This window comes from Dama dama, chromosome 18, assembly GCF_033118175.1.
Source record: "Dama dama isolate Ldn47 chromosome 18, ASM3311817v1, whole genome shotgun sequence".
Classification (NCBI taxonomy): Eukaryota; Metazoa; Chordata; class Mammalia; order Artiodactyla; family Cervidae; genus Dama; species Dama dama.
Genome location: NC_083698.1, coordinates 34,530,214 through 34,545,739, shown reverse-complemented (window position 1 = coordinate 34,545,739; position 15,526 = coordinate 34,530,214). Strand labels below are relative to the sequence as shown.

At 35.8% G+C, this 15,526-nt stretch overlaps 1 protein-coding gene across 3 annotated transcripts in view; it reads right to left on the bottom strand.

Annotated features, from left to right (window-relative positions):
• SEMA3A (semaphorin 3A) overlaps positions 1 to 15,526 on the bottom strand; it is a 506,000-nt gene that overhangs the window by 152,206 nt on the left and 338,268 nt on the right. For all 3 annotated transcript variants that reach the window (XM_061165131.1, XM_061165130.1, XM_061165132.1), the window contains one exon: positions 6,426 to 6,583. In XM_061165131.1, the coding sequence (XP_061021114.1) occupies positions 6,426 to 6,583 (158 nt within the window). The remainder of the gene's footprint in view (positions 1 to 6,425; positions 6,584 to 15,526) is intronic.

Here is a 15,526-nt window from a genome sequence, read left to right as displayed (position 1 = left end):
TAAAGTACTATAACTTGCGCCATAAGTTTTATTTTTCACAAAGGAGTTTCATAATGTTTTTACAAAGGAAGAATATAGTTACCATGATTTTAATTAACAAGTCTTACATTCTTACAATTAACATTGCCCTGATTCCTGAATAAGGGCTGGCACCTGCAATCCACAGGCTCCACAGCCCTGTCTTCTCACTGAATAGGGAAAAGCCAAGTGAGCTATTCTTCCTTAAAAGTTAACAATGGAGGAAGATCAAATATAAATTTTCTCTGGAACACAGAGATAATAAATAGCAGAGCTAAGATTTGACTTTCATATTCTGCTTTTCAGACAGATTGTGCAAAAATCATGTATTATTAAAATAGATACCTTTTTTAGTTCAAAAAGGCAAGTTGTTTTCTTGCAGTTTCCTAGTTTTTCATAGATGGCATTGACACAACATAGGACTCATTTTCAGATTTTTCTCTTATGTCATTATTAACAAAAAAGTAATCTTGCTAACATTCATGCTATATTTTCTTATAATTTAGAGGGGTGTATTCAGTTCAGTTCAGTCACTAACTTGTGTCCGACTCTTTGAGACCCCATGGACTGCAGCACGCCAGGCTTCTCTGTCCATCACCAACTCCTGCAGCTTGCTCAAACTCATGTCCATCCATGTCCATTGAGTCGGTGATGCCATCCAGCCATCTCATCCTCTGTCACCCCTTCTCCTCCTGCCTTCAATCCCTCCCAGCATCAGGGTCTTTTCCAGTGAGTCAGTGCTAAACATCAGGTGGCCAAAGGATTGGAGCTTCAGCTTCACCATCAGTCCTTCCAATGAATAGTCAGGATTGATTTCCTTTAGGACTGACTGGTTGGATCTCCTTACAGTCCAAGGGACTCTCAAGAGTCTTTTCCAACACCACATTTCAAAAGCATCAATTCTTCTGCACTCAGATTTCTTTATGGCTCAATTCTCACATCCATACATGACTACTGGAAAATCTATAGCTTTGACTAGACATACATTTGTTGGCAAAGTAAGGTCTCTGCTTTTTAATATGCTATCTAGGTTGGTCATAGCTTTTCTTCCAAGGAGCAAGTGTCTTTTAATGTCATGGCTGCAGTCACCATCTGCAGTGATTTTGGAACCCAAGAAAATAAAGTCTCTCATATTTTCCACTGTTTTCCCATATATTTGTCATGAAGTGATGGAAACGGTTGCCATGATCTTAGTTTTTTGAATGTTGAGTTTTAAGCCAGCTTTTTCACTCTCCTCTTTCACTTTCATCAAGAGGCTCTTTAGTTCTTTATCCCTTTCTGCATAAGGGCGGTGTCATCAGCATTTCAGAGGTTATTGATATTTCTCCCAGCAATCTTGATTCCAGCTTGTGCTGCATGCAGCCTGGCATTTCACATGATATACTCTGCATATAGGTTAAAGAAGCAGGGTGACAATATGATGCAGCCTTGACATACTCCTCTCCCAATTTGGAACCAGTTTGTTGTTCCATGTCCAGTTCTAACTGTTGCTTCTTGACCTGCATACAGATTTCTCAGGAGGCAGGTCAGGTGGTCTGGTATTCCCACCTCTTGAAGAATTTTTTCACAGTTTTTGTGATCCACACAGTCAAAGGCTTCGGGATAGTCCATAAACTAGTAGATGTTCTTCTGGAACTCTTGTGTTTTTTCTATGATCCAACAGATGTTGGCAGTTTGATCTCTGGTTCCTCTGCCTTTACTAAATCCAGCTTCAACATCTAGAATTTTGCAGTTCACATACTGTTCAAGCCTGGTTTGGAGAATCTTGAGCAGTACTTTGCTAGCATGTGAGATGAGTGCAATTGTGCGGTAATTTGAGCATTCTTTGCCATTGCCTTTCTTTGGGACTGGAGTGAAAACTGATCTTTCCAGTTCTGTGGTCACTGCTGAGGTTTCCAAATTTGCTGGCATACTGAGTGCAGCACTTTCACAGCATCATCTTTTAGGATCTGAAATAGCTCAACTGGAATTCCATCACCTCCACTAGCTTTGTTTGTAGTGATGCTTCCCACTGGACTTTGCATTCCAGGATGTCTGGCTCTAGGTGAGTGATCACACATTCATGGTTAACTGGGTCATTAAGATCTTTTTTGCCTATTTCTTCTGGGTATTCTTGCCTCCTGTTCTTAATCTCTTCTGTTTCTGTTAGGTACATACTGTTTCTGTACTTTATTGTGCCCATCTTTGCATAAAACGTTCCCTTGGTATCTCTAATGTTTTTGAAGGGATCTCTAGTCTTTCCCATTCTATTGCTTTCCTATATTTCTTTCCTTTGATCACTGAGGAAGGTTCTCTCATCTCTCCTTGCTCTTCTTTGGAACTCTGCATTCAGATGGGTATATCTTTCCTTTTCTCCTTTGCCTTTAGCTTCTCTTCTTTTCTCAGTTATTTTAAGGCCTCTTCAGACAGCCATTTTGCCTTTTTGCATTTCTTTTTTGGGGGATGGTCTTGGTCACTTCTTCCTGTACAATGCCATGAACCTCTGTTCATTGTTCTTCAGGCACTCTGTCTATCAGACCTAATCCCTTAATCTATTTGTTATTTCCACTGTATAATCACAAGAGATTTGATTTAGGTCAAATGAAACATTTAGCTGTTCCTGTGGTTCTCCCGATTACTTCAATATAAGCTTGGATTTTGCAATAAGGAGTTCATGGTCTGAGCCACAGTCAGCTCCTGGTCTTGTTTTTGCTGACTGTATTGAGCTTCTCCATATTTGGCTGCAAAAAATATAATCTGATTTCGGTATTGACCATCTGGTGATGTTCATGTGTGGAGACGTCCCTTGTGTTGTTGAAAGAGGGTGTTTGCTATGACCAGTTCTCTTGGCAAAACTGTTAGCCTTTTCCCTGCTTCATTTTGTACCCCAACACCAATTTGCCTGTTACTCCAGGTATCTCTTGACTTTCTACTTTTGCATTCCAGAAGGGTGTGTAGTCTCAACTTATTACAGACCAGGCTGAACAAAAATGGCTTAAATATCTAACATGAAAAATAAATTCATTCTGGTGTAGAAAGTGCTCTTTTGGAAAGCAATTTAATGAGAATAACTGTAAGTCAATAGAGCAAATATATAAATTGTCTTTCTAATAGCATTTATTTCCATGAAGGATAGTTCCTAAGTTTTGGTTAGATTTATTAACCTGTTGCTATTTTCTTTTCCTTGCTCCAAAATTTCTCATTAATTTAATTGTTGTTGTTTAGTCTCTAAGTCATATCCAGGTCTTTTTGTGACCTCATGGATAGTATCCCACAAGGCTCCTCTGTCCTTGGGATATCCGAGGCAAGAATTATAGAGTTGACATTTCCTTCTCCAGGGGGTGTTCCCAACTCAGGGATCGAACCTGTGTCTCCTGTGTTGGCAGGTGGTTTCTTTCCCACTGAGCCACCAGGGAAGCCCATTAATTAATCTCATTAACAGTACTTACATTTCTTACCCTCATATTCAAAGTGCTTCAAGATCATATTAGACTTTCCCTTCTTTATGCTCTATACATTTATCCACGGTAGCTCCTCTTACTCATTATTGAATAAGCATTTTCACCTTAAAGAGATGTAACCCTTTATCAAGGCCAAATATGTTTTTTATGGTCCACCTAAACCAGAGACTGTGTTTTTCTAACAAGGGTTGACCTAATATTTACCTTTAAATTCATACATCTCTACTTCATCTTGTAAGTGCCTCAAGAATTATTTGTACCCCCTACAGATTCTATACTGAGTTTATTTTATACAGATTTTATTCCTAAGTAGAGGTTTAGGAAAAAGTTATTGAATAACATTATACATAGGCTAAAATAACATTAATAGACAAATATAAACAAGCAGAAGAAAATCCTTAAGAAAACTGCATTTATCTTATAAACAGTGTGACAATTAAAATTAAATATTTTTGAAACTGATGTTTAAAATTAGAAATATGTCACATATTACTAGAATAATGATTTGAATCAAGAGTAGGAGTTATAGTAAGCACACTATATTAGGCAAGTCACCGAACTTTTACTGAATCTATTTTCTAAGTATTTGCTGTAAACGATATATTCCAGGCATAAAAATGTCTCCAGGATTTTTCTCAGGTGTAGAATAGTAAATTGTTTTACATGACAATTTAGTTCTTTTCAATTTTAGAACTGAATTTATATATATCTATCAAATTAAGAATATTCATTCAGAAGAAACACAATCAATACATTAAACATATTTTAAAGTGACATCTGCTCATATAGTCAATGTAGATATATATATATATATCACATATATTTATATTGATATATATGGATTTTATAGAATGATGAAAATTCTATAAACATTTAAAATGTGAACTGACATAGTCTCTTATTACTAAAATATGTAGTCTTCCTAATCATCTTAGATTTTCCTTCATTTTATAAATGGTGGTTTTCTTTCACTAAAGCAACAAAAACCTCCTTATTTTGTGACCTTTACAAAAGATATAAAGTATTTTTATCATTTCAGAAAAACAAATGGATAACCCATTTCCTTAGATAATAGATAACTTTAGAGATATTGCTATCACCTGAGGAGGCTTCAAAATCAAATAGACTGAAATATGAAAAAAAAAAAAAAGAAAGAAAGAAACAGCCTGAATAAATCAAGGTGATTATTAAATGCCATATTTTAATTTCAAAATATATCAGTAAGGGCACTGCCATTTTATGACTGTACGTCAAAAATCAATTTTCATAATTCACAGTCAGAATTTTAGGGTTTGGGGAACAGAATAAAAGTGTTAGGTTTAGTGGTATACCCTATTAGAAATAAATTAGCCCTGAAATGAAATCTTTATTGTATCCTAGGCAACGTTCTTCAACTACTACAAAAGCTTTTTACAACTCTGTTATTTTTAAAAAATTATTGTCCAGTTCACTACAGTTTATAAGAAGTTGAGACACACCACTTTGAAACCCTCAGTGTGAAGAAGTAAAACTATATATGATACTGAATTGTATAAATACATGTATAAATACTGAAGTGCATGTACCCTAAAGGGGCTTTGCTGGTGGCTCACCAATGAAGAATCGACCTGCCAATGCAGGAGATGCGGGTTGGATCCCTGGGTCAGGAAGATATCCTGACCCAGAAGGAAATGACAACCCACTCTAATATTCTTGTCTGGAAAAATCCCATGAACAGAGCAACCTGGTGGGCTATAGTCCATGGGGTTGCAAAAGAGTATGATAGGACTCAGCCACTAAACAGCAATGCACCCTAAAAGGGCTTTCTAGGTGGGTTAGTGACAAAGACTCCACCTGCCAATGCAAGAGACTCAGGAGATAAGAGGTTGATTGCTGGGTCAGGTCAGGAAGATGCCCTGGAGTAGAAAATGACAACTCACTCCAGTATTCTTGCCTGGAAAATTCCATGAACAGAGGAGCCTAGGGGGCTGCAGTCCATGGGGTCACAAAGAGTCGGACGTGACTGAGCGACTGAGCATGCATGTACGCATGCATCCTAAAAACCATGTTACATTCGCGCTCTTGGGAAAGCTTGCATAAAGATCTTTGTTTCTCAGAAAATTTAGACTGGAAATACTAACTTAAAAAATAAATGTTTGACTTAGAATACAGCATATAGACTCAGTAGCACAATTTCCACTAATTTGTCATCCCATGTTTATTTTCCAACCTATACAATGTATTAATTAAATAAGTAATAAATACTATAAGTATTACTAATACTTTTTATAAAGTATATTAAAAACTGATAAAAGACTAGTGTCTAAATGACCACATTTGCAAAAACTGAACACTGAAAACCAATCTTCCAGATCAGTGTTTGGGAAACTTTTTGTTTAAAGGGACAGATAGTAAATATTCCAGGCTTTCTGATCCAGATGATTTACTTCACAGCTACTCAGCTCTGACATTGTAGAATAAAAGCAGACAGAGACAATATGTAAATGAACTGAGAGTAACTGTGTCCCATTAATAATAAACTTTACAAACATGAGTGACACATCAGATGAGGTATGTATATAATGACTGATGAATTCTGCATTTTTAGGCAATATAGATACATAAATTATATATAAATATATGTACACATACACCTAGTCTATGAAATCAATTATTACACATTTCTATAATGGTTTGGGTATTTAATTGTATGCAGGAAAAAGGATACAACTATAGAAAAATAAGCTAAAGTTAGCATTTCTTATAATGATCACCAAAAATACTACAGTTTCCTCTTGATAATTTTTATGGTTTACTATATATATTGATTTGTGAAAGTCAAATCAGTGCTTTAATTTTATGTGTCTAAAAGATAAAATATTAATTTGAACAAGTTTTTCAGTTGTCATATAATTAAATAGCTATAAAATTCTATATAACTTAAATTGTTTCAAAAAAATTATAGTCCTTGTATCAGAATAAAGGTACCTTTTGAAAATCCTTGATGTTAACCAGGTTGAATGAAAATATATGATCCTTTGCTCCAACATACAGTCTACTCCGTTCCTCATCCAAAAGGAAGGTATGATAACTGGAGCTGTTGGCCAAGCCATTGAAAGTGATCACATTGTTGGATTCCAACATTTCTGCAAGGTAACAAAGCAAGACATTGAGCGTTAATGTGAGGTTCGGTATGAGTAGAGATAATTGGCACATGGTAATCTGGCTACTGCCTGGTGTGTTACCAATCAGTGGTTATTCTTTGTGATATTAAAACTTCACATGACTCTTTACATTTCAATGAAATGGAAGTTACGCTCCCATTAGTGTGCTGAATTCATGTTCAAGATGACATACTCCTACAGAACAAAGGAGAGAAATACTTTGTCCAAATGACTGGTCTGATGGAAGCTCTTTGCATGTGGCAGTGAATTAGAATGGTCAGTTTGTATATAAAACATCTTTAACTCTATTAAAACTTGTTTAAGTGGTTTTCACCTGCTCCAAGTCATTGCTAGAAGGATAAGCTTAAGGACCAACAGAGCAGAGGTAGTGTGGGGAAAACAAACTCCTAGGTTGTTTAAGGTCTCTCTTTAATAAAGAATTTTAGTATGCCTTTTTGATAATTAAATCACTAACTTTGTAATATTTTGTAACTGGCATGTGGATGAGTTAGTTTTTTATGAAAACACTGAATTAAATTAATTTGCTATGTGATCCCAGTTTTTTAGTTTATCGATTTCCAATTTACTTTTGCTGTCAACAGGCAAATACTGAACCTTCAGATACCTTAAGTAAGAAAAGTATTTTCAAATAGAAAGAACAGTAAATTGTCTTTGCAGTAGAAAGGTAATTGCTGACCATTACCGAAGAGGTTTCTTTTATCTGCTTCAACTGAAATTATATCTGTAGCCTTTATATAAACATACCCACCACCACCGCCGCTGCCGCCACCACCACCACAATTCCAAAATACAGATGTTGGGAACTCTTCAGAAATGTGTTCTGAATCAGTGATTCAGATTTTTACCATGCATGCATAGTAGAAATTTTCATAGGCACCCATAAAACGTAGAACGTGCCTTCCAAGGAATGAAAGCAGAAATGAAGACCCTTCCTCTGTCCCAGACCTTTCCCAGGACATTAGTCATTCGATAAGTTGCCTTATTTTATTTTTTTACTTCCTTTTCCATCTCATCAAAATAATATTTTAATAGAGAACAAAGTTCAAACTTCTTAACTTAGCATTAAAGTTCAGATAAACACCATTTGAGTTTAAACCCCACCTCAGTACTCCTTCTCATGTCCACTACAGGGCAGGAAAACACATTCCAATAGTCATCCACTTATTAGCCTTTCCTGACACCTACAGCTATATGCTACCTAGGGAAAACAGCATCACTCTTCCAAGCTAGTTCAAATGAAACCCCTAACAGATTCACACAGAATTAATTTATTTGTAATATTTTCCTTTAATTACTTATAGCCTGCATCACACTGTCAATTATTACCATCATTCATATAAATGAATTACATACCAGAATAAGAAAACATATAGTTAATAGCTTATCATCCACACATCACATGTTTTTTTTAATATATTACTGGGTCAATACATATTAAATGGAATGTCTGTCTATCTATATCTACCTACCTAACTACCCATCTTACATGCAAAACTGTAATAATTGTTAATAAATTGCTAAAAGATGCTTTTCAAATTTCTTCATGAGAAACAGTACACTACTGGATTTATCTTATTTCACCCTCAACTTATGACCAAAAAAAAAAAAAGGAAGGAAAGAAGAATAGAAGGCAGGAGGAAAAAAGACACAGATCAAGGGAAAGAGTTTCATTCATGTAAAGCATACCCAAAATAAATGAGTGCTATTAGTCTCCAAAGAGAAAGAACAGAGAATCCACCACACAGTATATGAATGTAAATGCCATTCCTCTCACCAATGACTATAAAGGATCAATGCTACAGAGTCAATATAAGACTGAAATTTCAGGCACTCGGAGCTGTGTGAGGATGGAAAGGCCTATACCAGAGACTGGGCTGTATCACTGGACGTGCTCGGGCACTGCCTGACTACACACAGAGCTCTGGTTATCAAACAAAGTAGATGACGTTCACTCTTCTTTCCAATTCTAAACACTAATTCTACCCAAACACCAGAGAGACCAAACTATAGGTAGCTAGGCAAACTAAAAAAAAATTGTAATAGCCCGCTGAATCTAAATCAAGACAATTACATAGATATTAATCATCAAGAGGGTCATTTAAGAGACTGATTGATTTTAACTGGACATGCACAGAAACCATGTGAGAGGCCTTTAAACATGAAGTGGAAAAGTAGCAGGAAGACAACTACTAGAGCTACAGAATATGGAGTCGTAGCTACAGGTGAGAACACAAGCACTACCATAGTACTTACAGGGTGTGTAAACTCAGGTGAGTTCCTTACATTACTCAGGCCTCAGGTTTTAGAAAAAGGGGTTAATAATGAATCTCCCAAGAGTTATTACAAAGGTGAAATTAAATAATTCATACTAGATTAGTTTGCATGGAAAATACTCAGTTAAAGAATAACTGTTTGTAGAAGGAGAGGTTAAATATTAATATGTTTGATCTTCTTGACTACAAGTAGGAAATCAGGAAAGATGGAGCTGACTGAAAGAAGTACTTTTCCACTATCTTATCAAGTGTACCAACTTGTTAGCATCAGTAATTGTGTATGGTTAAGGGATAAATAAGAACAGCGATAACTCCTTGGTTTACATTGGTTTTTGTTTGCCAATTTCTGTATGTTGGCTGCACTTTAAATAATAAAAATAATGACTTTCTTTATCATTTGTTGTTGTTGTTCAGCCGCTCTGTCATGTCTGACACTTTGTGACCCCATGGGCTCCCACATGGCAGGCTTCCCTGTCCTTCACAAGCTCCCAGAGCTTGCTCAAACCCAAGTCTATTGAGGCGGTGATGCCATCCAATCATCTCATTCTCTGTCATCCCATTCTCCTCCTGCCTTCAATAGTTCCCAGCATCAGGGTCTTTTCTAATGAGCCAGCTCTTCATACCAGCTGACTAGAAAGTACTGGAGTACTAGATCTTCAACTTCAGCATCAGTCCTTCCAATGAATATTCAGGACTGATTTCCTTTAGGATTGACTAGTTTGATCGGCTTGCAGTCCAAGGGACTCTCAAGGGTCTTCTCCAACACCACAGTTCAAAAGCATCAATTCTCCAGTGCTCAGCCTTCTTTATGGTCCAATTCTCACATCCATACATTACTACTGGAAAAAACATAGCTTTGACTAGACGGACTTTTGCTGGCAAAGTAATGTCTCTGTTTGTTAATATGCTGTCTAGCTTTTCTTCCAAGGAGCAAGCATCTTTTAATTTCATGACTGCAGTCAACATCTGCAGTGATTTTGGAGCCCAGGAAAATAAAATCTCTCTCTCTTTTCCTTGTTTCCCCATCTATTTGAGATGAAATGAAGGACCAGATGCCATGATCTTGGTTTTTCGAATGTTGAGTTTTAAAAGCCAACTTTTTCACTCTATTTAACTTTCTTCAATAGGCTCTTTAATTCCTCTTTGCTTTCTGCCATAAGGGCAGTGTCATTTGCATTTCTGAGGTTATTGATATTTCTCCCAGCAATCTTGATTCCAGCTTGTGCTTCATGCAGCCCAGCATTTCACATGATGTACTCTGCATATAAGTTAAATAAGCAGGGTGACAATATACAGCCTTGACGTACTCCTTTCCCATGTTTGAACCAGTTGATTGTTCCATGACTGGTTCTAAGTGTTGCTTCTTGACCTGCATACAGGTTTCTTTGGAGGTGACTAAGGTGGCCTGGTATTCCCATCTCTTTAAGAATTTTACACAGTTCATTTTGTGATCCACAATTAAAGGGTTTGCATAGTTCATGTTACAGATGTTTTTCTGGAAATCTCTTGCTTTTTCTATAATCCAATGGATGTTGGCTATTTGATCTCTGGTTCCTCTGCCTTTTTTAAATCCAACTTGAACATCTGGGAGTTCTCAGTTCATGTACTGTTGAAGCCTGGCTTGGAGAATTTAGAGCATCACTTTGCTAATGTATGAAATGCGTGCAATTGTGCAGTAGTTTAAACATTCTTTGGCATTGCCTTTCTTTGAGATTGGAATGAAAACTGACCTTTTCCAGTCCTCAGGCCACTGCTAGTTTTCCATATTTGCTGGCATATTGAGTGCAGCACTTTCACAGCATCATCTTTTAGAATTTGAAATAGTTCAGCTGGAATTCCATCATCTCCACTAGCTTTGCTCAGAGTGATGCTTCTTAAGGCCCACTTGACTTCACATTCCAGGATGCTGGCTCTAGATGAGTGATCACACCATCATAGTTATCTGGGTCATTAAGGTTTTTTGGGGTTTTTTTTCTTTTTTTTTGGTATAGTTCTGTGTATTCTTGCCACCTCTTCTTAATATCTTCTGCTTCTGTTAGGTTCATACATTTTCTGTCCTTTATTTTTCCCGTCTTTGTATGAAATGTTCCCTCGGTATTTCTAATTTTCTTGAAGAGGTTTCTAGTCATTCACACTCTGTTGTTTTCCTCTCTTTGCATTGTTCACTTAGGAAGGCTTTCTTATCTCTCCTTGCTATTCCTTGGAACTCTGCATTCAGATGGGTGTGTCTTTCCTTTTCTCCTTTACCTTTAGCTTTGCTTCTTTTCTCAGCTGTTTTTAAGGCCTCCTCAGACAGCCATTTTGCCTTGTTGCATCTCTCTTCCTTGGGGGTGGTTTTGGTCACTGCCTCCTGTACAGTGTTACCAACTCCATTCACAGTTCTCCAAGGCACTCTGTCTATCAGATCTAATCCCTTGAATCTATTTGTCACTTTCGCTGTATAATTGTAAGGAATTTGATTTAGGTCATACCTGAACGGCCTAGTGGTTTTCCCTACTTTCTTCAATTTAAGTCTGAATTTTGCAATACCATAATTCCAAATAATGAAAATATTCATACAACTGAAAAATAGGTTACATGTTGAATTTTATAAATTAAGCTTAGGGAGAATTACTGGTTTCTATGCACTGACAACTTAAGAGAAAAGAGTTTAGTCATTTATGTGTGAAATCACTCTGTAAATAAACTACATTATAAAAATGTTTCTGCTGGATCATTTCATTAAACAAAAAGACAATATTCTCCTGGAGTACAGGTTGGCAGCTGTTTTACATTCTTTGAAGGTACTTAATTTTGCCTCATCATTTCTTTTGCTGCTAATTCCTTACATGTTCCTCTGTATCAGGGATTTTATCCATCACTTCATAACAGAGAAGAATCTTTCTGAGACCTTCCTGGCATTGAGCCAGAGCAAATTCTGGATTGCTTAGATTATCTCACTTCTTCTCAGGGTGAAAAAAATCTAGGTTAAAAGTAGAAACTCTTTCCCTAAGCCCAGGTTTCACATTTTTAAATAGTCTGTTTTCATTTATGGTTTTTAAATTATAAGCTTATGATTTTATTTTTCCTATATGTTGACATATTACGTTATAGTTGATATTAACTTCAATTTTGACTTCACTCCTTTAGAATCAAAAAATTTTAGATGTTTCTTTCCAGCCACTTTAATGTAAATTTTGCCATTACACAAACTGGCTTTGAAATTAATATTCAGTAATATGAGACATTTAATATCCTACTATGTTCTTACATCTTGCCTATGTTCACATTTAGTCAACAACAGCTATTCATTATAGAAAAACATAAATTTCTATAGAATCAACTTGACTTTGGTGAATTCTAATAGACAAAGCAAATAGAGGCACTAATTCCCTTGGGCACAATTCAGTTTCTCCCTCATTGAAACATGACTTCAACTTCTACAGGCCATGTCGACCATAGGAAAGTAAGTGTAGGACTGTAATCAAAACTGTAATTTCAGACAAGCACTCTTAACAAACTACATATTCTTATATTTGTAAGATAATTAAGAAAACATTCTGTTTATTCCAGATTCAACAAATGATTTAGTGTTTATATATTCTGTTTAATGACAAATGAAAGGTAAACTGGTCATAAAGCCAAGCAAATAGTTTGTGTTCAATAATTGCCACCTATTACCACCATTATTATTAAGACATGCTATATATAAGACAATATAGACAATAAGCATAAGTTTACACATGTTCTGGAAGGAGAATTGATTCATATAACTTCAAGCAGCATGATTTTCAATTATAAATAGACTGCATTCTCTTGTCATGTATTACTAAAAATCTTATGAATCTTCTGAAATTCAAGATACAAATAAAGTCCACATGATAAGATTTTTAAAAATCTAATACTATGCAGCAAAAGGAGAGAAGAAATTTTACTTGACTTGTCCTTCAGTCAGAATTTCCTATCAAAATAATCATGGGTGAAGACCCATGATTTTTTTCTAATGAGTCAATTCTAATTTTCGTTCAACTTATTTATAAATTTTTAGATTTGCCTTTTCCCCTTGAATCCATCAGGATCTCTAATGTAACTCTGAATAAAGGAAAAAACAAAGTTAGATGTCACTATCAGTACATTGTTTAAAATATAAGTTAGTGTTCTTCTTGTATGTGTGACATAGGAAAAGAAAAAAGGTGAGAAAATTTACACCAAAATCACATCTGTTGATTCAGCTCTACATAATAAAGTTGTATAGTTCTTGTGCTGTCCTGATTATCTTTAGGATAAGCACAGATTTACATAGATGACTGCATTACAATGACCAGATCAAATTTCAAAAACAGTGAAATGAATACTGATTTCCTGAATGCAAGACTATCCAGAACTAGAGTTTTTACAACTGGAAAGAGAACTGCTGTACACTTGACCTTCAAATTGAAACAATAGTCATCCTGTTCTTTATACTTTTGACTTCTATGACATTTCTGTTTCTATTTCTCTCCTCCTTCCTTTCTTCCTTCCTTCCAAAACCCACCCTTCTGTTAATTTTATAGCATGAAAGGTAATGGGACCCCACCAGTTGCTGTTCTCTAATGAATTGCCTGTATTCACTCATGGCTTTAGGCTTATGTCCTTTTTCCATGGCTTGAACTTTATCCTTTGCACAGAACAAAGATCCTATTTAAAGCAGTCAAAATTTGGGTCTGTACAATGCCAAAATATTTTGACTAAATGGTGATCACATTCAGATATTTGTAAATATGGGAAAGTTCATTGAGGTCCCAAATTTAAGAGTCTATATTTCAGGGCTTCCTAGAGTATTTAAATTTCCAAGAGAGAAATGAGGGCTGACATGAAAGGTGGCAACTTTTCATTGTACTATAAAAACAGGACAATAGAATAAGTGCTATTTACTATTATTTTCATTTAGACAAAGAAGAGAAGGAATTTTATTTAACTAAGAAAAAGTTTAGGAAGGAGCAAAAATACACAAAGAATAAATTTTAGAGATTAATAAAGTTATATTGTAGAAAAATTCATCTTATTTTACTTTATTTTGTTTCATTGAGGACTAGTTTTTAGAACTTAATATGGAGAAGGGTGATAGCTTTCTGCAGACTTCTATTTGGGAAGTACTGCTCTAACATAAACTGCAGAGAATGAACTCTACTCCGAGCGTTTCTGGCCACTGCATCTTGTCACTGAACCAACAAACCCAATGTTAGTGAGCTCTACATGCTATTATTTATTTGATGGTGCTGAGAATATTCTCTCAATTTACAAAGTTTGGTCCAATGTATTTTTTGAATATATTTAGGAAAAAAATCTATCTTAGATAACAGGTAAACTAAAAACGTGCATCCAGTTTAAACATCCTGGTCTGAATGTCACTTTTACCCTAACAAATTTGCTACTTTCTCTAGCTTGTGCCAGAGGCCACAACACTTTATAAAACACAATGTCACGACCTTTGCCTAGAATATTTCTTCAAGTTCTCCTTTCAGTGTATTTCTTTGTATTTGCCAGCAGTCTGATCTTTGATATTAGTCTCCATCACACTGACATGATGCCAGGACTGTCTTCTGCCAGATGTTTCTTAGTTATAGTTGAATTGAATACACCACCCTTTTTTGACTTGGATAGACCCCCTGATCAAGGTTCTGGGTACCCACACGAGCTTTGGACAAGTAAAGGTCCATGATTAGCCCAAGCCCAGCTTCCATGCTTCTAGATCCATAATACACAAGTGCCCTGCACCACATTGTCAGGAAGGGACAACAGATTTTCCCTTCGTTACAATATAAAATATTCAGAGCAGGCCTCTCTGTGATAGTAATCTACTTCCACTCTTTCTCATGTGAGAAATATTTGTGGAAAGTAAGTTTTCACAATCTAATCTGATGATTCAGATTTTTTATTTGAATCATTCAACTACTAATTCAACAAGCATCCATCTAGTTCTTATTATGTGCAACACATAGACATTGACTAAGAAGTGTATGGGGCATAAAGATTAATAAAACTTTGATTGAAAGTAGACAAATGCCCTCAGGGAAGCAAAAACTAAATGAACAACAATCACAGACAGAATAATAAAAGCTGAGGAAGTTTATAGGAAGGATAAATTAATGCTACCAGAAGTGGGTAATCCTTAGAGAAAGTTTGGGAATTAAGCCTGGCCTTAAAAAACGTACAGGGCAGCAGAAAGGGGTGCAATGGAACATTTCATTCAGAGGACATGAGTAAAAGCCAGGAGAAAGAACAGAAAATACAAAAGAAATTTTCAGTGTCTACTATGTGCCAAAATACTGTTGAATGATTTATTAGTATACTCATTCAAGTCCTGCAACATCTTGAGGTGGAAACTTTTATTTCCTTTTTTTCTCATGAAGAAATTGACTCAGATAGATATTGGGAATATCTTAGGTCATAGAGTTCATGAGAAGGAGTCAAGATTTCAGTTCCCAACACCAGAGGCCAGACTGTCTTACTCTGCACCACCTCTAAGAAGGAGGAATTTTTGAAAATACTAAGAACTGATCATTAAGAAGAAAAGATAAATATAAGAATACACTTTGGAAAATACTTAGAACTGATTGTTGAGAAGTTTGGTTACCTCTCACTATCACATAATTCACCTTAGTTAATAGTT